This window comes from Dama dama, chromosome 5 (genome assembly GCF_033118175.1).
Source record: "Dama dama isolate Ldn47 chromosome 5, ASM3311817v1, whole genome shotgun sequence".
NCBI lineage: Eukaryota > Metazoa > Chordata > Mammalia > Artiodactyla > Cervidae > Dama > Dama dama.
Genome location: NC_083685.1, coordinates 92,253,218 through 92,280,225, shown reverse-complemented (window position 1 = coordinate 92,280,225; position 27,008 = coordinate 92,253,218). Strand labels below are relative to the sequence as shown.

Below are 27,008 nucleotides of genomic sequence, written 5' to 3'. Positions count from 1 at the left end.
TTTTTTTTTGTCATATCCTTCAGAATAAAAATGTTCAATAAATATACACAGTGGGATTATGGACTGCAATGAACAGAAAGCTTTTTTTCATTTTTGCCAGGTCTCACTTTTTTTTATTTTTTAAATTGTGAACATATGACAACACATTTACAGGAGATTTGGAAAATACAGAACAAAGTTACATACAGTTCTACTACATATTACAGTTATTTTTTAAGCAGATAAATTAAGATTTTTAGTTAAGAGTTTCAATATCAAACTCTCAAAATTAGTAGAATGAATATACAGAGAAGCAGAAGTATACAGCAGACCTGAAAAGCACTATGAACCAATTCAACATAATAAGATTTATACCATCTTCACACAACAGTAGGATACAAATTCTATTCAAGTTCCCACAGACTATAAACTAGGAGACATCAGAACATATACAGGGACACAAGACCAGGTGCAAAAATTTCATGGTCTTACGTTATTGCAATCATACAGAGTCTGTTCAAAGAGAAGTTATTTTAAGTGAAGAATCCACTGCCATCTGTTATTTCAAAACCGGACTAGGGACAAATCATCACTGCGGTAACAGGAGCTCAGTCACTGGAGGAGCTGGCATAACTCTGCCCCTGCCAACCTGCTGAAAGGATACAGGGTAAACTGTTTAACCTCACTGGGTTTCTGTTTCCTCAGATGCAAAATGGGCAAAACAGTTCCTGCCTTCCTAATCTCTGCTGGAACTCAGTCCTTTAGGAAAAAAAAAACTGGGGAGCATTTAAAATATTAACATTTGGGGACTCTGTGAGAAGGGGAGCCATGAATTCTCTGTACTATTCTTGCACCTTTTATAAAAATGGGAAGTTATATCAAAGATTTAAAATTATAACCTATTTAAAGTTGGTAAAACACATACACAACCCAGAATTCAAACAGCAGAAGGTAAAGAAGGTAAATAGCGAAAAGTAAGGTTTCCTCTACCCCTGCCTGCCTTCCATTCTCCTCCTCAGAAGCAATACCTCTGAGCGAGTTTTTGTTGCACCTTCTCAGAAATGATCTAGGTATTAAAAGCATATAGTAACCTACCAGCTCTTCTGTATCTAAGGCACACTGTCCCGCACCATGCTTTTTTCATTTAATGATTTAACTATGAGGTCTTCCCACATCAGTCAATATTAATTTTTGGTGGTACAGTAACCATTTCTTAAATGTAATACTCCCTAGACATTAACGTCTTGCTTAAGCCATAATAATCTAAGAAGTACTCAAAATATTTACACCTTCAGATGACCTACTGCATTTAATTTAAAAGAGCAAAAAACCTGGCAATGACCTAAATGGCCATCAATAGGAACGTTAAGTAAATAAGCTACATTTACTCAAAGAACTCTTACACCAAAACTAAAGATGATGAGCAGGGAGGTTTTGAGACAACAAAGCCTCTTCTTAATGATAACATGCTAACAAGGGGGAAACATTTAAAAATATTGAGTACCCTATGAATACAGCAAGAAACAGACCAGTAAGAAATCTCCTAAATTATAACACACGCTTGCATGTTAAGTGGACCCATGGAAGATAATCACTTTATCTTACAGATTTTCTCTGGGGAAGAACAAGGGAAAGGATGCTAACATTCAATGTGGATCTGTTAGGCAATGCTCTTCCAGATGTTTTCCAGAAGTTACTTCCATTAATCCTCTCAACTAGATTGGTTTTCTCTTTAATGTAAAGAATGAGCTCTGAGGACTTCCCTGGAGATCCTGTAGTTAAGACTCTGTGTGCTTCCAATGCAGGGGTTGAGGGTTTGATCCCTAATAGGAGAACTAAGATTCCACATGCCTCACGGCATGGCCCTCCCCACAAAAAAAAAAAAAAAAAATGGGCTCTGAGTGGATAGATGGTTTGTCCAAGGTCAGAGATACAAGATTCAGCACAGCTGGATACAGTTGGGGTCTGTCTACCTCCTGGGTCTCCGCTCTTTATTACTCTACCAGGAGACCGCTAATACGATGGTTTTTGACCTACTTTTTGTACACCCCAACACACCTGACGGATGCGTCACAATCTGCGCTATCAGTTTGGGGCCTTGAGTCTCGCTGTGGCGGTTGTTCTCACTGGGGTTGAGGGCCTCTCTTGGAACTGGGAAAACACCCCATAGGAATCCAGACTGGCAACCCAGGGTGAAGGGGATAACATCTCGTGTCTGAGAAACACCCATCTAGTTCAGCTGTGATGTGGCTTTAATTGTATCATTTAAAAATGTTTAAATTATTGAAAAGTATTTCCTGATTCTAATGGCAATTCTTGCTAATTACAGAAAATACATAATATCCGCCGGTACCCCCAATTGAGTACAATCACCATTAGCATTTTGGTCCGCTGCCCTCTACTGTTCCTTCTATGTAAAAAGAAGAGCTTAAAAAAAAAAAACGAAACCCGGATGATAAGCAATTTGGCATCCTATTTTCTCTCACTTAATGACACAGATGCAGAGCATTTGGGGGGCCATTAGAAGTTATTTAACAACAGCTCCCTACGGGGCTTCCCTGGTGGCTTGGGAATCTGCCTGCCAATGCAGGAGACACAGGTTCGAACCCTGATCCAGGAAGATCCCACAAGCAGCAGAACCACTAAGGGTGTGCGCCACAGCTATCGAGCCTGTGCCCTAGAGCCTGGGTGCCACAGCTATGAGTCCACACTGCAAACACGGAAGCCTGTGCATCCGAGAGCCTGGGCTCCATAACAGAGAGAAGCCACCACACCCAGAAGCCTGCGCACCGCAGCTGAAGAGTGGCCCCCACTCTCCGCAACGAGAGAAAAGCCCGCCTAGCACAGCCAAAAAATAATTTTTAAAAAGCCACAGCTCCCTATGGCTCTTTTTCTCAAAGTTCCTAATTATATTGTGAGTGAAAGTCGCTCAGTCATGTCCAACTGTTTGCGACCCCATAGACTATACAGTCCATGGAATTCTCCAGGCCGTAATACAGGAGTGAGCCGTTCCTTTCTCCAGGGGATCTTCCCAACCCAGAGACTGAACCCAGGTCTCCCACATTGCAGGTGGATTCTTTACCAGCTGATCCACAAGGGAAGCCCCCTAATTATATTAGTCTTTAATAAATGTTATCCAGATTCCCCTCATCAAACCTCTAATGGAAACATGAGAAATGACCATCTTCAGTTTCCTACCAGGAGACTAGAAAGATTTTCTAGATCATTACCAAACCTGGCTATGTGTCAGAACCTACCCAGGGAGCCCTGTTAAATACAGAAACCTGAGCTCTTCCCACCTGGACCCGGTGAGTTAGAAACATCCAGGATCTGTTCCAGTCCACCCTCCTGCCTTGAGGTAACCCCAGACCCACGAGCAGCTGCCATTCAAGACAAACATGTATACACCCTCCTCCTTAGAGTGTCACTAAATTTATTCTTGATATATTGACATCTACTTTAAATAGTCTAAACTCATAATTCACAAGTATTTACTGCATGTCCATGAGATATATAGATGGGTTTTGCCCAAGATCTAGCAATAGTTGAAAGAAATGATAAATCACGCTATTACATTCTATTATCTTTTAATTAAGATCCATGGGAATCTGGGTTGGAAAATGGTGAAAATCTGGAGTTGGGGAAATAAAAGTACCCCTGTGTCATAAATTTTCTGAATTGTAAAGAAACTTTACATTATCATGGATGTGGGGGATGTAATTAGACAAGACATATAACTGAATCTGTGGAATGACCAATGTCTTATGTTACCTTCAGTGGTCTAAAAACAAAACCCACAAACACTTATCAGGAAGAGGGGAGAACCTGATGGTTCCCTATATACATAATTTTCAAATCTAACAATTTGCTTTGGCGAGTCAGCTGTCTTGATAGGACGGGGTAAATGAAATACCTCTGTAGCTTAAACTGCTATCTTTATACCTCAGTTCAGTTCAGTTCAGTTCAGTCGCTCAGTCATGTCCAGCTCTTTGGACCCCATGAATCGCAGCACACCAGGCCTCCCTGTCCATCACCAACTTCCAGAGTTTACTCAAACTCATGTCTATCGAGTCGGTGATGCCATCCAGCCATCTCATCCTCTGTCATACCCTTCTCCTCCTGCCCCCAATCCCTCCCAGCATCAGGGTCTTTTCCAATAAGGCAACTCTTCGCATCAGGTGGCCAAAGTATTGGAATTTCAGTTTCAGCATCAGTCCTTCCAATGAACACCCAGGACTGATCTCCTTTAGGATGGACGAGTTGCATCTCCTTGCAGTCCAAGGGGCTCTCAAGAGTCTTCTCCAACACCACAATTCAAAAGCTTCAATTCTTCAGCTCAGAAAGCGCTCAGCTTTCTTTATAGTCCAACTCTCACACATCCATACATGACTACTGGAAACACCATAGCCTTGACCAGACGGACCTTTGTTGGCAAAGTAATGTCTCTGCTTTTTAATATGCTATCTAGGTTGGTCATAACTTTCCTTCCAAGGAGTAAGCGTCTTTTAATTTCATGGCTGCAAGCACCATCTGCAGTGATTTTGGAGCCCCAAAAAATAAAGTCTGACACTGTTTCCCCATCTATTTGCCATGAAGTGATGGGACCAGATGCCATGATCTTAGTTTTCCGAATGTTGAGCTTTAAGCCAAGTTTTTCACTCTCTTTCACTTTCATCAAGAGGCTTTTTAGTTCCTCTTCACTTTCTGCCATAAGGGTGGTGTCATCTGCGTATCTGAGGTTATTGATATCTCTCCCGGGAATCTTGATTCCAGCTTGTGTTTCGTCCAGCTCAGCATTTCTCAGGATGTACTCTGCATATAAGTTAAATAAGCAGGGTGACAATATACAGCCTTGACATACTCCTTTTCCTATTTGGAACCAGTCTGTTGTTCCATGTCCAGTTCTAACTGTTGCTTCCTGACCTGCATACAGGTTTCTCAAGAGGCAGGTCAGGTGGTCTGGTATTCCCATCTCTTTCAAAATTTTCCAGTTTATTGTGATCCACACAGTCAAAGGCTTTGGCATAGTCAATAAAGCAGAAATAGATGTTTTTCTGGAACTCTCTTGCTTTTTCAATGAACCAGCGGATGTTGGCAATTTGATCTCTGGTTCCTCTGCCTTTTCTAAAACCAGCTTGAACATCTGGAAGTTCACAGTTCATGTATTTCTGAAGTCTAGCTTGGAGAATTTTAAGCATTACTTTACTAGCATGTGAGATGAGTGCAATTGTGTGGTAGTTTGAGCATTCTTTGGCATTGCCTTTCTTTGGGATTGGAATGAAAACTGACCTTTTCCAGTCCTGTGGACACTGGTGAGTTTTCCAAATTATACCTACTTGATTCCAAATTTCCATCTTCAGCTAATTCCTAGAATTCCTCTTTCATGAGAAAATGATGAACCCTAGGGCTTTCCCCAATGGTCCAGTGGTTGGAGCTTGGTCCTTTCACTGCTGGGGCCCAGGGAACTAAGATCCCACAAGCCACATAGCACAGCTCCCCTCTGCTGCCAACCCCTCCAAAAAGGAGCTCTAAAGGCTACTTTTGAAATCTCATAAAGGACAATCACACAGTATATATCATTTTTTCCAACTTTATTTTAAAAATTAGCATGTTCATCAGAAAAAGTTTGGAAAGATCCATGCCAAGATACTAACAGTTATGGGGATTATAAGCTCCAGACTCAAATATCCAACTATGTATTTCTACCTGGATGGCCCAGTTCAAAACTGAGTTCACCTCAACACACTACTCCTATCCTACTCACCACTACAACTGTCAGTGGTATAAGTAAGGCTCTTCTTTCTCACTCACAATACAGGGTAAAGGTGCCAACACCCAACCACAGTCTGGTGGGCTGGAAATCAAAGTTCTGAAATTTACATCTAGAAACAGGAATAAAAGTAGCTTTCTAACTCCAAGCTTATCCTGCACACCTCACTCCCATTTTCCCCTATTACATCTGAAAAATCCTTTCCACTTCCCGATTTACTACAGAAAATCTTGGGGAGCAGGGAACGAGATGGACTCTTTCAACCTAAGGGTACAGTTTCTAATATGCTCACTACACGGAGAATTCCACTCTGACACAACAACAGTATTTGATATTAGCTAACCACCTTCCAAAACTGGTTACGAAGAAGTCTGACTTGAATTTAACCCTTATTTGTTTATCAAGGTCCCTTGGGTTATGTAGTGTAACAAACTAATCATTAATACTCAGAATGTTCCAGAAGCCATTGCAAGAAGGGAATGCAGCACTTACTTGTTCTGTTGGGAACAGGGTGTTGATATACTCCACAGCATTGAAATCTGCTCGATCTAGAGGATCCTGGCTTGGAAATACCTACATAAAGAGAGAGATTTAAAAAATCAGCATCATCTTCCTGTCCTGCTTTATGTATTCTTTCCTTCCTATTGGTTGGTAAGTTATTTGAAAGCAAAGACCATATCTTTTTTTCATTTTGCAAGGCCCAACAACCAATGCTCAGTAAAATATCTGGTAAAGTATATATATAATTTTCACCAACATCTGTAATTTTAACATCTTGGTAAAACTAACAGAAGGTGCAACAGTAAGAAGTATTCAGACAGCCACAAAATCCCAAGGACAAGGTAGAATAAGCGAGCATTATACACCAGCAGATTAAGCCAGTTGATGACATGGTTGTATTAAGGGAATCTTGATAATGGACTAATGCACCATGTCTCAACGATGTCTCAGCAGTAGAAGCACCAAAGCGATTTTTATCCTTTGGACAGTGTTAGGATGGAGTGCTGGCATTCACAAACTGTCCATCTCTTTTATAGGAGAAAGAATACCTCTGCCTTCAGAGAAATACAGATAATTCCCTTAAAACATTGCAATTTGAAGAACATATAACACAGTGGATTATAAAAACAGTCAAGTAATCCCCTGGGCACTGGATTTCAATAGCTCAAGGCAGTTATTCTGGGACATGAATTTTTTTTTTTTTAATGTCTGCTTATTGGACAAATCTATGCTAGAATTCAATGTTACTAAGAAAAGGGGGCGGGGGTGGTGGGGAGGTCTAAAACCCTCATCTAACAACGGGCTGCATTACTCATTTCTTCTATTGGAGGCCAGTAGGTCCAAAGCAAATGAAATGTATTTCTCAAAAAAAAAAAAAAGAAATGTATTTCTCTTTCTGGCTGGTGGAGGTGGGTCGGGAGCAGTGTGGCTTGAACACCCAAACCTTTGCCCTGGCATTCCCAGGATGTGTCAAATGTGCTTTGTGTGAGTTATCCAACCACTCCAAGAAAAACACATATCCAAGAGGTAAGTGGGACAACACAAACAAATTACCACCCATAGTAAGTATTAATGCTCAATAAGTATTAACTATAAGTAACAGAAGTAGTAATGTTTTACTTTAAAAAACTTCCCGTGAGGGGAAAAAAAAAAACTTCCCGTGATCATTAAGTATGGCACACCCCTCCTTTTCTTAAATCCGCTACACCAACTCCTTTAAGGGAGATTTTTCTCCCTTTATCGGGAGCAATACCCTGTACAAGGATCTAAATTGCCTTTTTTTTTTTTTTTAAGATTTATTTTCGATTATTTAAGATTTATAATAATAAAATTATTATTTTTTAAGATTTGTTATGCATGGGCTTTCTCGAGTTGCCGTGAGCTGGGGCTATTCTTCGTGGCAGTGTGAGGGCTTCTCATTGCAGTGGCTTCTCTTCTTGCAGAATATAGGCTCCAGGTACTGGGTTTCAGTAGCTGCAGTGCATGGGTTCAGAAGTTGTGGCGCCGAGGCTTAGCTGCCTGAGGAATATTCTTTAACCTAATCACCAGCAGAAATTTTCAACCATTTAAGAATGGTAAAGGAGGTCTCTCTCTCTCTCTCTTTTTTTTTTTAGCCGTTTCCCCTCTGCTTTGCGATATGCTTCAAAAGTAGAGGTTACTCACCTCCCCTCAATTCTGAATCAGTCACAAGGGGCTAGACGGAGAATCCGGGAACATCGGGACACCAACCTGATGAATGAACAGCCCCACAACCCCTAAACTGGAGGTTGTTAGCCACGAGGTACCTTCTAGGTGCATCGTTTCAGGAGGCACAGCTCCTTTGCCCAAACCCACCAGAACGCCCACCCTCCAAAGTCAATCAATGCCGAGGAAGACCTCTCTCCCTTTTCTAGATTGAGAAACCCATTCCCACCACCACCTCCCCTCAAAACCTTTCCTTGCCCTTGGCGCCTAGCTCCCAAGTCTCAGTCCGAAGACAGCTTCCTCGCCGTCCCACCCCCAGAGCTGCCCCAGTCTCCGCACTCTCCTCCCCTCGGGGGGCGGAACGCTCACCTGCTCGATGGCGAGCTGCACGTCGGGCGTGAGCTGCAGCACGGCTTCCAGCTCTTCTACGAACTCCAGTTCCTCCTCCTCCATCATCCTGCCGCCCAGCCCCTTCCCGACGCCCACCCGGACCCGGAGCCGCACCTCCTGCGGCCACTCACGCCGGAGAACAGAAACGCTCCAGCTGCAGCTGTCCGGCGAGTCTGGGCTCTGTCAGCCAATCGGGCACTTCCGGGAAGCCGAGCACTTCCGGAATCCGAGGCACTCTGGGATAGCGGAGGACTGATCTCTGGGCTCCTGGACGAGGCATTCCTAGCACCTCTCGAGAGTCTCCCCGAGCAGCCCTGTAGTTCTGCGGCCCCTACCTCTCCTTAAGATGATGGGGACCCGCTTCACCTCTCAGAAGGCGCCCCCCTACTCGGGCCCTGGCGCTGGGAAAGGCCGGGCAGGACCACCCGCTCCTCCCCAAGTGAGGGTGCGCCCCGGCAGTGTCGCGATCGAATGACATTAACCCTCTAGGGCCTCGAGGCGGGCGATCCATCTGCTCTCAGGGGCCCCTTGCTCAGTGGCACTAGGTGTCCCCCCAGCCATCGGGGGAGAAATGACCCCAGCTGGTAAGTGGCGATGTTGCCAAGGACAATTTGTAGGATGGAAGAGCGTCCACTTGATCTTAGTCCCCCGTGTGCCAAGCCTCTGGGCAGTTTTCAAGGTGTGTCTGCAGCTTCCTTCTTGAGGGGGACGGGAGGGGAGAGTCAGATTAGGCAGTGACCCACCCTGGGGAAATGTTGACTTTCTAGGACTCTTGAATATCTAGAGTCTAAGTCACAGTCCACGAATGATGAGCTGTGTAATCTTGAACAAATTACTCCATCGACCCGGCCTACCCGGCAAGGAGGTGGAGAGAGAGAAATATTAAAAGCACTATGCAAATTTAAGTTAGTAATACAGGTTAGTAAGAGGGTGTCCAGCCCTCTGCACCGCAGAGGAAAAAAAGCAAAGTCACCCTGTGGAACCACTTTTCCTCCAGCCACAATGATATCATTGCACAAAGCATGAGTTGTTTTACCTGTTAAACATTGTGAAACCAAGATGGCCCCAGTGTGAAACCAGAGTCCCTGGCCCCAATGAGCTTTTTTTAATAATCAAAATTGTAGTAAAGGAAGACATAAATATATAAATCAATTATATGCTAGAATATTATTGACTCAAAATCATGGTTTTGAAATTTAATGACATGGGAAAACACTGATAATATCAGAAAGCAGAAATACACAGCATGATCCCAGTTTGTGTGTGTATTTTGTGTCTATAAAAATGATAAGAAATACTCCTTTTCTGCAGGCGATTCAACATATTCTTTGCAGATTTTCCCAAATTGTCTGTGAACCTGTAACACTTTTATAAATCAGAAGTATATTTTTTAAAAGCAAATGATATCTATCTCTCTTGGATGTTTTTCATTTTTTATATACAGTAAGAAATATATATATATATATATAAAGTCCATCCATTTAGTTTAGAATGCCATGAGTTTTAATAAATGCATATCATCATGTACCCACCGTCACAATCAAATCCTAGAACAGTTCCATCACCACCACCCCACCCCATCCCACATTCTCTCATGCCCACCTACTCCCCTGGCAACCACTGGCCAGATTTCTGTCCCTATAGTTTAACTTTTGCAGAATGTCATATAAATGGAATCATACAATATGTCACCTTTTAGGTCGGTTTCTTTCACACTAACATGATGCATTTCCATCTCATCCACATTGTTGCATGTGTCGGTAGTTTATTTCTTCTTGCTGAGTGGCAATCCAGTCTGTGATACACCACAGTTTCTTTATTCTCTGGTTGAAAGACACTGGGGTTGTTCCTAATTTGGGGCGACTATGAATAAACGAGGATTTTGTGTGAATATGTTTTCATTTCACTTGGGTAAATAACCTGGAAGTGGTATTGCTGGGTTGCATAGTAAGCCTGTGTTTTTAACTTTATAAGAAACTGGCCAGCTGTTTTCCTAAGTGGGCTGTTATCATTTTTGCATTCCTACCAGCAATAGATGAGAGTTCTGGTTGCTCATAGAGCTTATTTTTTATGATGATTGTAATAACTCACATTTCTTAGTCCTTACTATTTGCCAGGCACCATGATAAGTGTGATACTGCTATGTAACCGCTAAGTCATGCCCGACCTTTTGAGACTCCATGGACTGTAGCCCACTAGGCTTTTCTGTCCATGGGATTTCCCAGGCAAGACTACTGGAGTGGGTTGCCATTTCCTTCTCCAGGGGGTCTTCCCAACCCAGGGATCAAACCCATGTCTCCTGCTTGGCAGAGGGATTCTTTAACACTGAGCCACCTGGGAAGCCCATGCCGTGTATATATAATACATCATCTTTTAATCTACATGGCAGTTCAGAGGTTGGTAGTTATTATCTGCAATTCACAAAAGAGAAAGTGGGGATGTAGTTAAAAACTAACAAAAAATGTGCCCCAGGTCCCATAATTCTTCCTGCCATTCATTCAGTGAATTTATTGAAAGAGTGAATGAATGTTCCTGCTGGCAATAGGCCAGGTGCTGGGAATCTAGCAATCAAAAAAATAAACCAAATACCTGCCTCCATGGAACTGTTTCCAGGTATCACAATCAAGAATTGTAATAGTTACATGCAAGAGAAGTAAAGCATATGGTGAAAGATGATGGAGTGCTCTGATTGGATTTGAGGATCAGGAGAGGCTTCTCTGAAGAGAATTTTAAGCTGAAGCAAAGGGTGGAGCTGTGAATAGGAGATGACAGATAAAAGGAAGAGTATATGCAAAAGCCAGAAGGATGAAGAACTTGGCCAGGGTAGGGGACTTGGACAGCCATGCGGAGAATGGAACAGGAAGAGGCCAAAGAGATGGGCAATGCCAGACAGCAGAGACTTGTGATGGTCATTTGAGGAGTGGAAAGCCTTTGACGGATTCTAAGCAGAAGAGTGACAGGACCAGCTTCCACCAGGCCTGTCATCAGCCCTGGCCCCCATTATTTTTGTTTTCTCTGCTTCTGGGCAGCCCACATTGTTGAGGAGAGTTGGGGAACCACGGTGACCATCTCCAGTACTAAGTCATGCTGTCCAATTCCGCTGATTGTCCTTTTACAATTCCATTGTCAACCCTCAATTGCATTCCCCCTGTGACCCAAGCCCTTTCTTATGCTGAAGCTCCCAACCTCATTACCTTCCTTCTTCCTCTTTGCAGATAAGATACTGATAATGAATATAAGTTTGCATTTTAAGAGAGTTACACAGTACAAAAGTCTAGGAAGACAAACAGCAGAGAGATAGATGGACATTAGATGAAGAAAAATACATTCCCTGGTGGTCCAGTGGTTAAGAATCCACCTTCCAATGCAGGGGACGTCAGCTTTCTCTAGTTCTCTTGTTGTGGAGCACAGGTTCAGTAGCAGCACAGGATGAACCGACTGGGAACAGGCTCAGTAGTTGCTGCACATGGGCTTAGTTGCCCTGCAGCATGTGGACCCTTAACTTCCCAACAAGGGATCGAACCTGTGTCCCCTACCCTTGGCAAGGAAGACTCAGGGCAGCCAAAATTAAAAAAAAAAAAGTAGTAACAGGCTAGACTGTTTATGATAAGCAAACGAGAGAAATATCTTTAATAGAAGGAGGAAGCCTGGAAAGACAAATTATAAACTCTTAAATAAAATATGGGTATGTACAGATATGAAAAATTTGGCTATGAAAATAAGGAGGTGTTCTCACAAATGAACTGGGCTTTTAAAAAAACAAAACAATTTCCTATAATGGAATAGGGTATGTAGCTGATGACAAAGTTATCATAGAAACATCTTTTCTACCTTGAAAGTTCACTAAATGAATAAATTCAGCCTCTAATACTTAAAAAAAAAAAGCACAAAACCAACCTCAGAGACCCTATCCTTTAATCAGCAATGGGAAAAGGATAAAGTAGAAGAGAAGTACTACAACAGTCTGTAGGACAGTGTTGGGGTGCATCTCTGAGGATGGCATCAGAATAAAACAAAAGAAAAAAAAAGTAACCCTCCTTTCACAATGTTTCTCTTTGTGCCCAAAATGTTTAAATACATTGGCTGGAAATAATCATTTTATTTATTATTTTTTTTTTTGGAAATAGTCATTTTAAAACAGCCTTTGTTCATGAGATCCAGTGAGATCTCTGAATTTCTGTGCCTCTGTCAATTTACTGGTTTTTTCCTAACTGTTAAAAGGAGTCTCCAACACCCTATGATATTTGCAACTGGTTTCATTATTTTTGAAATATATTTAATTGAGTAGACATGGTGCAGCGTGTTGTTTTCTAAGATCGAAACAGTGTCTTTATGCTGTTAAGAAGGGTCTCCATAAGGACCACCTCCTGAACACCTGGGCTTTTTATGAAACTTTAAAAAAAAAAATCATAGAATGTCTAAATGACAAGCTTTCTACCCATTAAATGCCAGTAGTATGCCTCTCACCCCCACCCTGTGATAACCGAAAATACTCCCTGCAGATTCCCACAAATACCCGCCTTGGACCCTCAAGCATAATCACACACAGACACTTGTCACTATGGGTGGTAAAAAGCTTCCAAGCCAACTTGTAGTAGAGGCATATAGTTTAATCCCTATATTAAATCTTGTTCAAAATGTCTTTTTGGTGCTTCTTTATGCATTGCTTTAAGTGCATGACTTTTCATGAGGACAGATGGCATTTTGCTGGCATTCATTCTGGAATTTTCTGAACATCCTGGACACCGGTGTTTGTTTTTGACTGATATTCCAGTGGGCTTAGCTGGATAGACGTGCACTTAGGCTTACTGCCCTGTGGCATGTGGGCTCCTAGTTCCCAATCTAGGGATTGAACCCACATCTGCTGCCTCGGCAAGGAAGAGCCAGCGCAGTCAAAATTAAAAAAAAAAAAAGATAAGTAACAACAGTCTACACTGTTTATGATAAGCAAAAGAGAGATATAAAAATACCTTTAATAGAAGGAGGAAGCCTGGAAAAACAGATTGTAAACTCTTAAGATAAATAAAATATGGAAGTGTACAGATATGAGAAATTTGGGTATAAAAATAGGAGTGTTCTGACTGTTTCCATATCCTGGACACCCAGTTTTGTTTTGATTGGTACTCAGGTTCTCCGTGCATGCCCATTCTTGCTAAAGAGATTATAATCTCCACCTAGCTTCAATAGTTCCTCTGTTCCCACGCTGGTAGCTCAGGCATCCAGTCACATCTATATACCAGCTCCCGGATACTTTTATATTAGGACCCTTCCCCGTTGGCTACATCGGGCTTAGTTCGGAGTAATTCCTTCACTCAACAAAGTGCTAATCACACAGGTGAAAGTCTCACATATTACAACAAATATAAACGCTTGTTTCATAAAATTGACATTAACTAGTACAACTATTATAATGTAGCTACCATTAATTAATGTGTCTGACACCCTCAAGTTTCTCACAATGCCAGGGTCACTTCCTGCCCTCTTTTCATGCTGTCTTCCTGCTGTGTTCTGCTGCATTCCCTGAGCTGGGTCTTTAGCGGCTCCTCTTCTCCTGGTCTACCACCACTAGTTCTTCATCTTTTTTTGAATCTAGATCCTGAGAGAGTCATTTCCTAGGCAGGCTGATAAGAAGTCTAGGGGTCCCCAAGGAGAGAGGGGTCTGGAATTCTCAAGGAGGAAGAAAGAACAAACTTTTTTCCCTCTACATTCCTTAGGATTATACAACAATAATGTATCCGGCTTGAGGACAGTCTCTGGAAAAAACCTTCTGGCTAATCCTATTATCTTAAAATGTAAATTATGGGAGTAGATCTAGTGAGGTCTTTACAACCTCCAGACATTCTTTTGATTCACTGTAATAACTAATTAGAGAGTGTATAACTCCATGGCTAACACTAGCAAGAGGGTACTCTTTCTACCCTCTTCTGATGCCTATGTCAGAAACTTTCTCTATCTCCTTTGTACTTTAATAAAACTTTATTACACAAAAGCTCTGAGCGATCAAGCCTCGTCTCTGGCCCGGGATTGAATTCTTCTCCTCCGGAGCCTAAGAATTTCAGTGTCTTTTCGTGGGTCAACAACAACCTTTCATCTTGGGGGCTCGTCCGGGATTCTTCAGGACAAGGTAAGGATGCATGGAGCTCTAGTAGACAAAGCTCTGAGCCATCAAGCCTCATCTCTGGCCCCAGATTGAATTCTTCACTCCGGAGGCCAAGAATCCCGGCGTCTTTTTGGTGGTTCAGCAACAACCTTTCAATCCCTTGGAGGAAGTGAAGACCTCCATACCATAAATTCTTTCCCCAGAAAAAGATACATTTGTACATTTTGCCAGCAATTCTAAGGGGAAAGGGATCCTACCGAATATTTCTTAAACTCTTTTAACCCCATCTTCTTTCTGCTAAACATAACTATCTTTTAAAAAAAAATATTTGTTTGGCTGCACTGGGTCTTAGCTGAGGCACATGGGATCTTTGATCTTTTTTGTGGCATGTGGATCTACTTCCCCCACTAGGGATCGAACCCAGGTTCCCTGCACTGGGAGCACAGAATCTTAGCCACTGGACCACCAGGGAAGTCCCCTAAACATAACACTCTTGTGAACAACTCTCCCACACACAATATTCCAATGAAAGGTGTGATCCTCATCCCTCCAATTTTATAATCACTGATACGTAGTTTTTATCCATTTTCCACCAGCCAAAAATATTTGGCCCAACTAAGCATTTTTAGATCTACATCAGAAAGCCAGTCAAAAGTTCTATGTTCTAAATGTAATATTGTTGAAGACTCGGATAGCTTCCTCCAACCCAGGCCCCCATGGAGATACATTGCTTTGAGAGGTCACTCTCAACAGCCATCTCTAGTTTCCAAATCTCTTCTCTCCACACTTGGGTTTCTCTCCTTAGTGTCAGTCACATATTTTCAAATGCCTGTGAAAATCTTCACTTCGCTTGTCATCGGTTTTTCTTTTCCCTTGCCCTCAGTGCCCCAATCTAAGTACATTTACTTGGGTCTAGAGTTCAGCATGTGATGGGGAAGTCCTCCAGTGGTGCAGTTAGCCCACAGTACTTATATAGCATTTTATGGGCATATCTAATCCACTACACTAAATGATAGTGAGTGGTATTAGGGACTAATACAATGAAGTACATTTACATAGTATTTTATGCATGTGCGTGCACGCTCAGTTGCTTAGTTTCTTGACTCTTTGAGACCCCATGGACTGTAGCCCACCAGGCTCCTCTGCTCATGGGATTCTCCAGGCAAGAATACTGGAGTGGGTTGCCATGCCCTTCTCCAGGGGATCTTCCCCACCCAGGGAGAGAACCCACATCTCCTGCATTGGCCGGAGGATTCTTTACCACTGAGCCACCTGGGAAGCCCCATTTTATTCGTAAATTTCCAGTTATGCTCTGGAGATCTTTCTCTGTATTTTGGTCTTTCTCTGCTTTTAGAGGCCATATAGTAGTCCATAGTTTGATCATACCAAAGAATATTTTATGTCAGACGGTATCCTAATTGACTTATAATGGTTCAATTTATGATTTTTCAATTTTAGGACAGTGTGAACGCAATATGCATCCAGCAGAAACCCTACTTCAAATCCTGATTTTTTCCCAGGCTGGTGGCATTCTGGGTGATACATCCTCTTGCGATGTTGGGCAGAGGCAGTGAGCTGCAGCTCCCCATCAGCCAGGCAGTCAGGAGGTAAACGGTATACTCACAACCATTCGGTTTTTCACGTTCAGTCCAGTATTCAATAAACTGCATTAGATATTCAACATTTTATTATAAAATAAGCTTCATGTTAGATAATTTTGCCCAAGTGTCAGCTAATGTGTTCTGAGCACTCAAAAAACAAACATGTTTCCCTTTCTAGTCTTGGGGGTGTGTGTGTTTTAAATTTTTTATTATTAATTTGGATGCATTGGGTCTTAGTTGAAGCATGTGGGATCTTCGATCTTTCGCTGTGGCGCCAGTTTAATTGTTGCTCAAGGCCTCAGTAATTGCAGTGAAGGAGCTGAGTTGCTCCACAGCACGTGGAATCTTAGTTCCCAGATCAGGGATCGAACCCTCATTCCCTGCATTGCAAAGTGGACTCTTAGCCACTTGAACCACCAGGGAAGTCCCCTGAACATTTTTAATTAAGGTGGGCTAGGTGCAGCTATGATGTTCGGTAGGTTGGAAGTATTAAATGGATTTTTCAACTCACGATATTTTCAACCATGGTGAGTTTATCAGGACCTACCACCACCAGAAGCTCAGAAAGATCTGTACTCCACTACTGGATATTTGGTGATTTCATCGCCAAGTCATGTCCAACTCTTTGCAACCCCATGGACTATAGCCTGCCAGGCTCCTCTGAATATTTAGATCATTCCTAAATTTTTGTGCGTGTGCTATTACAAACAACAGTGTATCCTTGCAATACATATTTATACTTCTATCAGCACTGAAAAAAGTGCCTCTATCTTTATGAACACTGGATATTATGTCTTGTAAATATTTACTTATAAAACTTCTCTTGACCTTTGTAATTCTTCTGTTCAGTTCAGTCGCTCAGTTGTATCCGACTCTTTGCGACCCCATGGACTGCAGACCGCCTGGCTTCCCTGTCCATCACCAACTCCCGGAGTTAACTCAAACTTGTATCCATTGAGTCGGTGATGCCATCCAGCCATCTCATCCTCTGTCATACCCTTCTCCTCCTGCCCCCAATCCCTCCCAGCATCAGGATCTTTTCCAATGAGTCAGCTCTTCCCACCAGGTGGCCAAAGTATTGGAATTTCAGTTTCAATGACTGAAATGACTTCCAATGACTATTCAGGACTGATTTCCTTTAGGATGGACGAGTTGCATCTCCTTGCAGTCCAAGGGGCTCTCAAGAGTCTTCTCCAACACCACAATTCAAAAGCTTCAATTCTTCAGCTCAGAAAGCGCTCAGCTTTCTTCATAGTCCAACTCTCACATCCATACATGACTACTGGAAACACCATAGCCTTGACTAGACGGACTTTTGTTGGCAAAGTAATGTCTCTACTGTTTAATATGCTGTCTAGGTTGGTCATAACTTTTTTTCCAAGGAATAAGCGTCTTTTTATTTCATGGCTGCAGTCACCATCTGCAGTGATTTTGGAGCCCCCCAAAATAAAGTCTGCACTGTTTCCACTGTTTCTCCATCTCTTCTGTTATTTCCATTTTATATTCTTTGATTCTTTTGGGTCATTTGTGTTTCTTCATAATTTATAGGTTTTCTTTGACTATTCTGAATATTTACTCTACTATGTGAAAGTTACTCAGTCATGTTGAACTCTTTGCGATCCCACTAAACAGTCCATGATATTCCTCAGGCCAGAATACTGGAGTGGGTAGCCTTTCCCTTCTCCAGGGGATCGTCCCAACCCAGGGATCGAACCCAGGTCTCCAGCACTGCAGGTGGATCTTTACCAGCTGAACCACAAGGGAAGCCCTCTCTATTGTGTACCACAACATTTTCTTCAGTTTATGTTGTCTTTTTACTTGTTAAGAGTGACTTTTGATGTACAGTTTTTTGCTTTTTAAAAATGCACATAAATCTATCAGTCCTTTTCTATGTATCATCTGGGATTTGTACATTGTTTGGGAAAACATTCTTTAGCTGGTGAATTATAAAAATATTTTTCAAAGTTTTCTTCTAATACATCTGCAGTGTTGCTTTTCATGTGTAACTTTTAATATCCCTGGAATTTATGTTTCTGTTTGATGTGTGGCAGGGCACTGTATTCGTTTCCCAGGGTTGCCATAGCAAATTACCACAGGCTGGGTACATTATGACAACAGAAGTTTATTTTTGCGCATTTCTGGAGGCCAGGAGTCTGAGATCAAGGTGTCTGCAGGACTGACTCCTTTCTGGAGGCTCTGAGGGAGAAACCCTCCCTCTCATGCGTCTGCCCTGGTTTCTCCCAGCAGTCCTTGGCTTCCCTTGGCTCATTGACTCACCCTTCCAATCCCTCACTGCATCTTCACAGGGCCTTCTCCCCTCTGCCTGTGTCCCTTTCTGTCTCTTGTAAGGATACGCTCATTGGATTCAGGGCCCATCATCACCCAGTACAGTCTCACCTCAATCCTTACCACAGTTAAATCTGCAAAAACCCCCATTTTCAAGTGATGTCACATTTTAAGGTGATCGTGAATCCTGGGGTGACACTATTCAATTAACTTTACTTTTTCCAAAGGAAGGCTAGTAGTTTCTGTGGTTTTCTTACATAGTCCTTTCTTTGCATACACGTGGGATACACTTGCACGGGTTAAACGTAGTGGGTCTGGCTCAGGACTTTTGTTTCATTGATCTGTTTCTTCTACAGTTTCAGTGATGATAAGGTCTAGGATGTTTTGATATATTGTAAATTCCTCCTCCACCCCACAGGGGTGTTTTTTTTTTTTTTGGATTTTACAGATTTAATGTTCAGAACTTCCATTGAAACTGTGATACAGTAACTTTTCATTTTTTTCTTTTTTTTTTGCATTCTTCCATGAGCTTTTATTTTTTTTTTTCAGTGGGTTTTGTCATACATTGATATGAATCAGCCATGGATTTACACGTCTTCCCCATCCCAATCCCCGCTCCCACCTCCCTCTCCACCCGATTCCTCTCGAAACATCCCACCCTCGCCTTCTCCCACAGAGTTCAAAAGTCTGTTCTGTATTTCTGTGTCTCTTTTTCTGTTTTGCATATAGGGTTATCGTTACCATCTTTCTAAATTCCATATATATGTGTTAGTATGCTGTAATGTTCTTTATCTTTCTGGCTTACTTCACTCTGTATAAGGGGCTCCAGCTTCATCCATCTCATTAGGACTGGTTCAAATGAATTCTTTTTAATGGCTGAGTAATATTCCATGGTGTATATGTACCACAGCTTCCTTATCCATTCATCTGCTGATGGGCATCTAGGTTGCTTAGGGGTGTTCTTTATTCAAATATTTCTTGGTTATTCTTGCACATGTTCTCTAATTCACGTAAACTTTAGAGAGAGTTTATGGAGTTCATTCAAAACATGTTGGAATTTCAATTAGAATTATATTGAATTTAGAGATCAATTTGGGGAAAGTTTACATGTTTACAATATTTAGTTTTTCAGCCATATTCTCCATTTATTTAGGGTTTTATGTCTTTCAGTAAAAGTTCGTGACTTTCTTCATATAGGTCTTGCATATTTCTTGTTAGGCCTAAAACTAGTCATTTTATAAGTTTAAAAAACTATTGTAAATAGTCCTCTTTTTCTATTACCATTTCTAATTGTTATTTGTTGACTTATAGAAATGCCATTTATTTCTGTGTGTTGATCTTGTATCCAGCCACCTTACCTCAACTGCTTTATTTTATATTTCAGTTGATTTTCTTAGTTTTTTTCAATAAATTACCAAATTGTTTAAAAATAGCAATAGTTATTTCTCTTCCTTTCCAATGTTAAAATCTTTTTTGAAGGTTTATATGTGAGCTGCCATTCTGGCCAGGACCAGAGCAGCAGATGTTAAACAGCACCAGATTGAGTGGACATGGTATTAACAATCCAAACAGGAGAAAATATGCTGAACAAACCACTCAAGGCCTGCAATAAGGAAGCAATGGATTTATAACACATAAAAGAAGGAAAGTGACAGACTCTTGGCTAGCAAGTGCTCCCTGCCCTTCATCTAACACTAATAATATGGAAAACGTTCCAAATCCTTCTCAGACCTCCACTAGGCAGCTCCATCAGGTTACCTGACAATGTAGGAATTTGCTCTGCCTGCAGGGCAAACGCATTATCAGCTGGCTCTTACCACAACAGTTCATTCAGTCTTTAGACTGACCTTTCAAGGTTCACGAGGTCAGTCACAGACAAATGGTGACACTCAGCTGCCACAGAAGCATGTGCCAGGATGCCTGGGGCTGAGGTTCTTTTTGCTATATATAATGAAGATTCCTCCCCAAATTAGACTTCTAAGTCTCTGTAATCAATCAGTTTTCTTTGCATTGTTCTTTTTTTCTAATTGAAGTATAGTCGATCTATAGTGTGTTAATCTCTGTTATACAGCAAAGTGGTTCAGTTATACATATATCTTTCTTTCTTTTTTATTTTCTTTTCCATTATGATCTATTCAGGCTATTGAATATAGTTCCCTGTTCTATACAGTAGGACCTTGCTGTTACCCATTCTATACATCATGGTTTGGATCTGCTTACCCAAACTCCCACTCCATCCCTGCCCCTCCCTCTCCCCCTTGGCAGCCACAGGTCTGTTCTCTCTATCTGTGAGTCTGTTTCTGTTTTGTAGATTTCATTTGTGTCATATTTTAGATTCCACACGTAAGTGATGTTGTCTCTTTCTGACTTCATTTAGTACGACAATACCTATGTCCATCTGTGTTGCTGCGAATGGCATGTTTCACTCTTTTTTACGGCTGAGTAATGCCCCATCGTATGTATGTAGCACATCTTCTTTATCCATTCATCAATTGATGGACATTTAGGTTGTTCCCATGTCTTGGCTATTGTGAATAATGCTGCTATGACCACAGGGGTGCATGTATCTTTTTGAATTATAGTTGTCTGCACTGTTCTTAGTTTCCAGCCATTTAGATTTTCACCTACAATCTTACTGAGCTGTAATTAACTCTTGGGGTTGAAATTGACTGTGCGTGGCCAAAGACACCACACACTTAGCTTAATAGGAATGCTTTTCCTTCGTTCATTTCTTAAGTACCAAGCACCTACATAATTGTAGTTTACTACACAGGTTAATAGAGCTCAGCCTATAAAGAGGAAAAGACTAGCTACTTAAATAGGAGCTTGGGTTTCTGTTGATATTATGATGCCACTTTAAAAACAGAAACTGAGAGTGTGAGTAAGGATGGGAATCTTAATACTTTTAAGGATAAAGTTACCAGAAAAGAAGAAGGCCCTGTCTAAGTTTGCATGCCAAGGTGCATCTTTGAACAAACCTGCTCTCACCCTCAGTTAAGAATTTCTTTAAAAACCAGTGAAAAGCCACTTTGAAAGATAATCTATAATAATTCAAATATAAAATCATTTCTGACATTAAAAATCAGGTTTGTGAAACTCAATATTGAAAATGCTTATGATAAGTGAAATATTAATATTCATAAACAAGCATGACCTCAGATATATAACATGCGCATATAAAGAAGCTGGGAGGAATTCTACAAAATTGTTAATAATCTGAGAGTAATATCTCAGTGATAGCATTATTTATGATTATTATTTTCCATATTGGGCATGGTTTACTTCTTAAAGTATTACTTTTATGATTAGAAAACTAAAAAAGACAAAGAAATTATCTGAGTTTAGTTAAATAGAGTAAGCAAAATCAACCTTTTATGGAATTACTGATGAGACATGAAGACACTGAAAATTGTTGATCTGCTGTTTTTTTTGTTTTTTGTTTTTTTTTGATCTGCTGTTTTTAAGAAGGCAGCTGAATTTGTTCACAGCTGGTTCTAACTCATTTCAAAGGTAATTTCCTTAATGGATCAACATTCTGGAATATTTTTTTAAGTTGACTACCTTTAGCTAGGTGTGGCCTTCTGCAAACAAGCAAATTTTTGCATTTATAAGCAAAGGAAATGCATATGTGAAAGGACTTTGAAAAATGTGAAGCAATACACAAAGGCAAGCACTATATAATCAGCTCTCTGTGTAAATTATGCTTTTTATTGACAGGGATCATTATCAGTGTGTGCAGAAGCAAAGACTTCCCTGTGGGGTGCAGCTGTGGCCTCTGTTTGCAGAAGCCATGTGCTTGAGTGTGACTGTGCTTCTCAGACTCACAGTTTGCTTTTGCAAACAGTCCAGGATGAAACTGAGGAAGCTGCAGTCTGGAAGCTGGCTCAGGCCAGGCATCTTCGACCTAATAGATGTTTATTGAGAAGCTTAACAGCAAGTTACTGTGCTGTGGGGATACCAAGAGAAAGAACAATTCCTGATTGCTGTGTTGCATATAGTTCACATGTATTTGTGAAAAGACCTTACCTAACTCACAGCCGCCCTGCGAGACAGGCGGAGAGGCACACCCATTTGCAGGGGAGAGCAGGTCGTTTTCTCCATGTCACACAGCTTCGGAGCAGCAGAGCCAGAAGGGGCACTCAGGTATCTCTAACCCTAACCCTGGTGCTGGGTGTCCCTCCTGCCCATCGGGAGCATTCAGTCTATAGGAGAAAATACAAACATAGGGATCCGTGAAAGGCCATATTGACCAGGTGTTCTTACTGAGTGCAAACAGTACAGGAGGGAAAAAAGAGGAAGGTGACTGACTTCCTCCTGGTCACACTCTGAGTCCTAAGACCAAGTTGCCACTTTTGCTGGTGGTAGCCTAAAGGGAGAGATGTTCCAATAATGGCAGTCACTTTCTCTCCCTTTGTCCACCTCATTTCATTTTTCTCTGCGTCTTACAGCCCTTTTCCTCTTGTTTGTCTGTTGTGAATTCCAATCTCTGGATCTGTATCTCTATGTCTGTTTTCCTGTGTGGAAGGCTGGAGCATGGCCTTTTTTATTCCCATTAACTGTTTCTATCTCAGTCTCCTCCGACGGATCTTCTTCCTGTGCTGTATCTTTCTTACCATGTCTCTTCCCATCAATTCTTTTCTCCGTTTATCCTCCTTCCTGTCCTGTCTCTGCTTCACCTGTCCCTAATGCAGAAAGGAAGTGTGGTTCTCAATAAAACAATTTGTATTTCAAAAGACTTTCATTTTCTTTGTTATGATTTTTAAAGTAGATGAGTGGATGGAGATCTCTAAGTTCTCTTTTGGCTCAGGAGCTCGATGTGAAGATGTTTCATGTGTGAATCTCAGTCTTTTTCCATTGTTTCCCCATCTATTTGCCATGAAGTGAGGGGACTGGATGCCATGATCTAAGTTTTTTTAATGTTGAGTTTTAAGCCAGCTTTTTCACTTTCCTCTTTCACCTTCATCAAGAGACTCTTTAGTTTTTCTTTGGTTTCTGCCCTAACGGTGGTGTGATCTGCATATCTGAGGCTATTGATATTTCTCCCAGCAATCTATTCACCTGAGTATTCTCAAAGTATTTTACAAGTAAATATGGAATTTTCAGTTTAAGGCTGGAGAAGCCAGGGAGCAGATATGGGGAGAGTCACGTATCTTACTTCCTGACGGTATCCAGCTTGGGATCTAAAGTGCTGGGAGAGGTGGGGACCAAGAAGCAGGATCAGTGGCAGAAGAAACCACTGAGAAATCCCACCACAGCCCTCCAAAACTGGAAGCTTTATTGATTCCCATTCAAGGGGTGTGATTCTGACTAGGTAAATAAGTCTTTTTTTTTGTTTTTCATTTATTTTTATTAGTTGGAGGCTAATTACTTTACAATATTGTAGTGGTTTTTGCCATACATTGACATGAATCAGCCATGGATTTACATGTGTTCCCCATCCCGATCCCCCCTCCCGCCTCCCTCGGTAAATAAGTCTTAACATCCAGTAACCCAAACCTCACTCCTGAAACCCACAAAGGAAGTATAATTAAAACCTCCTTAAATTTCTTCCCAACCCTATAGCACGAAGTAGTTGAAATCACACTGGAACATGAATCAGGAGTCCTGCGTCCTAATTTGAGTCTTGCCACTTCGTAGAGTGGCAATTCTATTTACCATTTGCACCTAAGTTTTCTTATCTATAAAATGAAAATAATATGCTTATCTACCTCCCTGGGTTGGTTATTTTGAGAACCAAGTCAGATAATACATGTAAAATGGTTTGAAAAATTATAGTTATATATAAATATAAAATGGTGTTAATAATGGCATCAGAGTCCATAAACTCCATCCCATATACTTCTATTTGTGGGTAAACAATTAGGAACAATGGTTACTAATCAAAAACCACATTGTGAAAAAGAATTACGTACTCTCTCCTTGCTTATCAAGTTTGATGGCAGAATAGTCATTAGGTACACTGACCTTGAAGGCAGAAAATACGTAAATCCCAGTGCTGCTACCAGCAGTCTGACCTTAGCGATATTTTAGTTGTTTTGGGTCTCATTTTGAAGACAGACACATACACACATACTCACTCACTCATGCTGAGTGAGGGTAATAGATTTTTCATGACGAACCAATGAGATAATACATGCAAAATGTTGGATCCAGTACCTGGCATATTGTGAGCACTCAATAAGCATTAGCTTTGAAAAGTATCACACATTTCTCGAGCATTTGCAATGTGCCAGGTGTAACTTAGGGAACAAAACAAAAAGATCCTGTTTTTTTGTTGTTGTTTGTTTTTTTTGGTCACACCACGCAGCTTGCGGGATTGTAGTTCTCCAAACAAGCGCTGAGTCCTAACCACTGGACAGACAGGAAATTCCCGACATGGTCCTATTTTGAAGAAAGAGCATACAAATAAAAACCAACATGCTTACTATGCAAATGCAAAGGCAGTTCAGAAAATGAACTTAGAAACCTGCCTGGAAGACAGATTCCTTCTTTCAGGAGGAATCGTTTGGCTCAAGACTTTTGAAGGGATAGTGGAAGTTTGTGTTAAAAAAAAATTTTTTTTGATGCTTTTTACTCAACTTTATCGTTTGCCCACAGGCATTTTTGGATCACTTGAAAAGCCAAGGCTCATGTTTATGCTTGTTGCCCTTCTGGTGATTCACCCTAAACATTTTAGCGACTTCACGAGCATGGTTTTTGAAGTTGATTTTACTGGTTATTTTCTCCGCATGAAACATCTGTTGTTTTGTTTTCCTTTCATAGACTCCTTAAGAGCCGTACAAACGACCTGTTGATTCGCATCACTTAAAAGTATTTCATCGTTGATGCAGGTTGCTGACCCCTTTAAGGAGAGACGGTGGCGAGGACTTATGACCACTTGTCCCTCTCTAGAAGAGCTGGAGGTGACTGGGATAAACGGGCAGGGAGTGGAAATTGCAGTGCAGAAGGATTTGCTGTTCTGGAGAGAATGGAAGGTTTACAGATAGCTGCAAATATGAATGTACAGATAGCCTTTTATTTGCCAGATACCTTGCTACCAAATGGATGTATCTTTCACATTTCTACCAAGTGTGTTGGTAGTGATTTGGGGAGTCAGAGATGTTGCCCTCCGTAGAAGAAATATCACACTTTTCTTTGGGTTTTCTGCTTTCTTGCTGCTGCTGCTGCTTATCGCTTCAGTCGTGTTCAACTCTGTGCAACCCTACGGACTGCAGCCTGCCAGGGTCCTCTGTCCCTGGGATTCTCTAGGCAGGAGGACTGGAGTGGGTTGCCATGCTGGCCTCCTGGGGATCTTCCTGACCCAGGGATCAAACCCAGATCTTCTGCACTGCAGGCAGACTCTCCTGCTGAGCCATGAGGGAAGCCCCCTTCTGCTTACTTACTGTTGGCTAAATCTCTCAGTTTAACTACATATAGGAAGATGTTGAAAGCTGTGTTTACTCTGTATCTGCTTCTACACCAGCAACTGCGATGTCAGAGAAAATTTAATTGGCATCCAACAGAAATAATCTGTTAGCTTATAAAAGTCATAGAATCTTAAAGATTTTGGGGCAGGAATGAACCTAAGAGGGTTTGTAATTCAGCCTCTTCAATTTCACAAATGAGCAAAGTGGCCCAGGGAGGCTGAGTCCATCTGTTCCAGAGTCCTCTGAGAGGGCTTTGGTCAACATTTTCCATGATGGTGATTTGAAGAGACCTATAGTACCTTTCGATTGCTGTAGACGTAAATGAATTGTCTTGCTCCCCTTTGTAAGTTGTGGAAGATACAGACCAAAGTAAAACTCTGGCAAATCCCAAGAGAAGAGAAGCCGGTAATACTGATGTTAATGTATCGGTGCTCTGTGTTTGGTGCTGAGTGAAAACAATTTGATTCACTCCACTCAGGTCCAGGGCATCTGATCCAAGAACTCTGAAATAAGGATGACATTATCAACAACAACAATAACAACAACAGTCACCAGGACGGGATGGTGTCTTGCCCCAAAGCCAAGAGACAGTACCGCAATACCACAGCAAGTCTGCGGCCGTGAGACCCCACCGGCCTGTGAGGTTTGAGAGAGGAACTGCTGGATTCAGGATTTCATGTTTCTCGGAGCGATGCTCCTCAGGAGAAAGTCGAGCAGTTGGCAGGACGTGGAAAAGCCATCTTTGGCCGGCAGAGAGACCATTTCCTTAAGAAGCCCACTTGGAAGCTAGAGTGCTTCATAGACAAGCCGCGCAGGCGGACGGCCACCAGCCCACCCGCCGTCTCCTCCCTTCGCCTGAGAGACGCCCACCGCCGGGCTCGCGCCGGGCCACGCCCCTGCCCCGCGGCTCTGGGGGTCCCGGCCCGGCGCCTTTTCCTACCTGGCTCTCTCGGGGGCTCCCCCACCCGCCGCTTGGCCCGGGGCTGGGGAGGGCAGGTGCGGGGTGGATCGTTGGCCGCGCGGGTCCCCGCGGGAGGGGCAGGCGTCCGCGGTGACGGAACAGAAGCCGCAAGAGCCTCGGCGCTGCCCCCACAGCCTCGGCCGGGCGGCGGCCGGTCGGGGGCGCAGCATCCGCGCGCTCAGGGCCCGGCGGGCAGTAGCTCTCGCCGGCCGACCGGCCGGGGAACCCGGGGCAGCCTCCGGCCCAGGGGCGGTGGCGGCGAAACCCCGCCCCGCCCAGCCGCCCGCGCCTATCGCGGCCCGCGGCCTGGTCACGCGGGGAGTGGCGCCGC

General features: G+C 42.3%; 1 protein-coding gene across 1 annotated transcript in view; it reads right to left on the bottom strand.

Moving 5' to 3' along the window:
• The window catches only part of VPS53 (VPS53 subunit of GARP complex), a 122,710-nt gene extending 114,177 nt beyond the window's left edge, over nt 1–8,533 (bottom strand). The window contains exons 1-2 of the mRNA XM_061143030.1: nt 8,303–8,533; nt 6,242–6,322 (exon numbers count right to left, since the gene is read on the bottom strand). Of these exons, the coding sequence (XP_060999013.1) occupies nt 6,242–6,322; nt 8,303–8,389 (168 nt within the window). The 5' untranslated portion in view covers nt 8,390–8,533. The remainder of the gene's footprint in view (nt 1–6,241; nt 6,323–8,302) is intronic.
• Between the last annotated feature and the right edge of the window lie 18,475 nt (nt 8,534–27,008).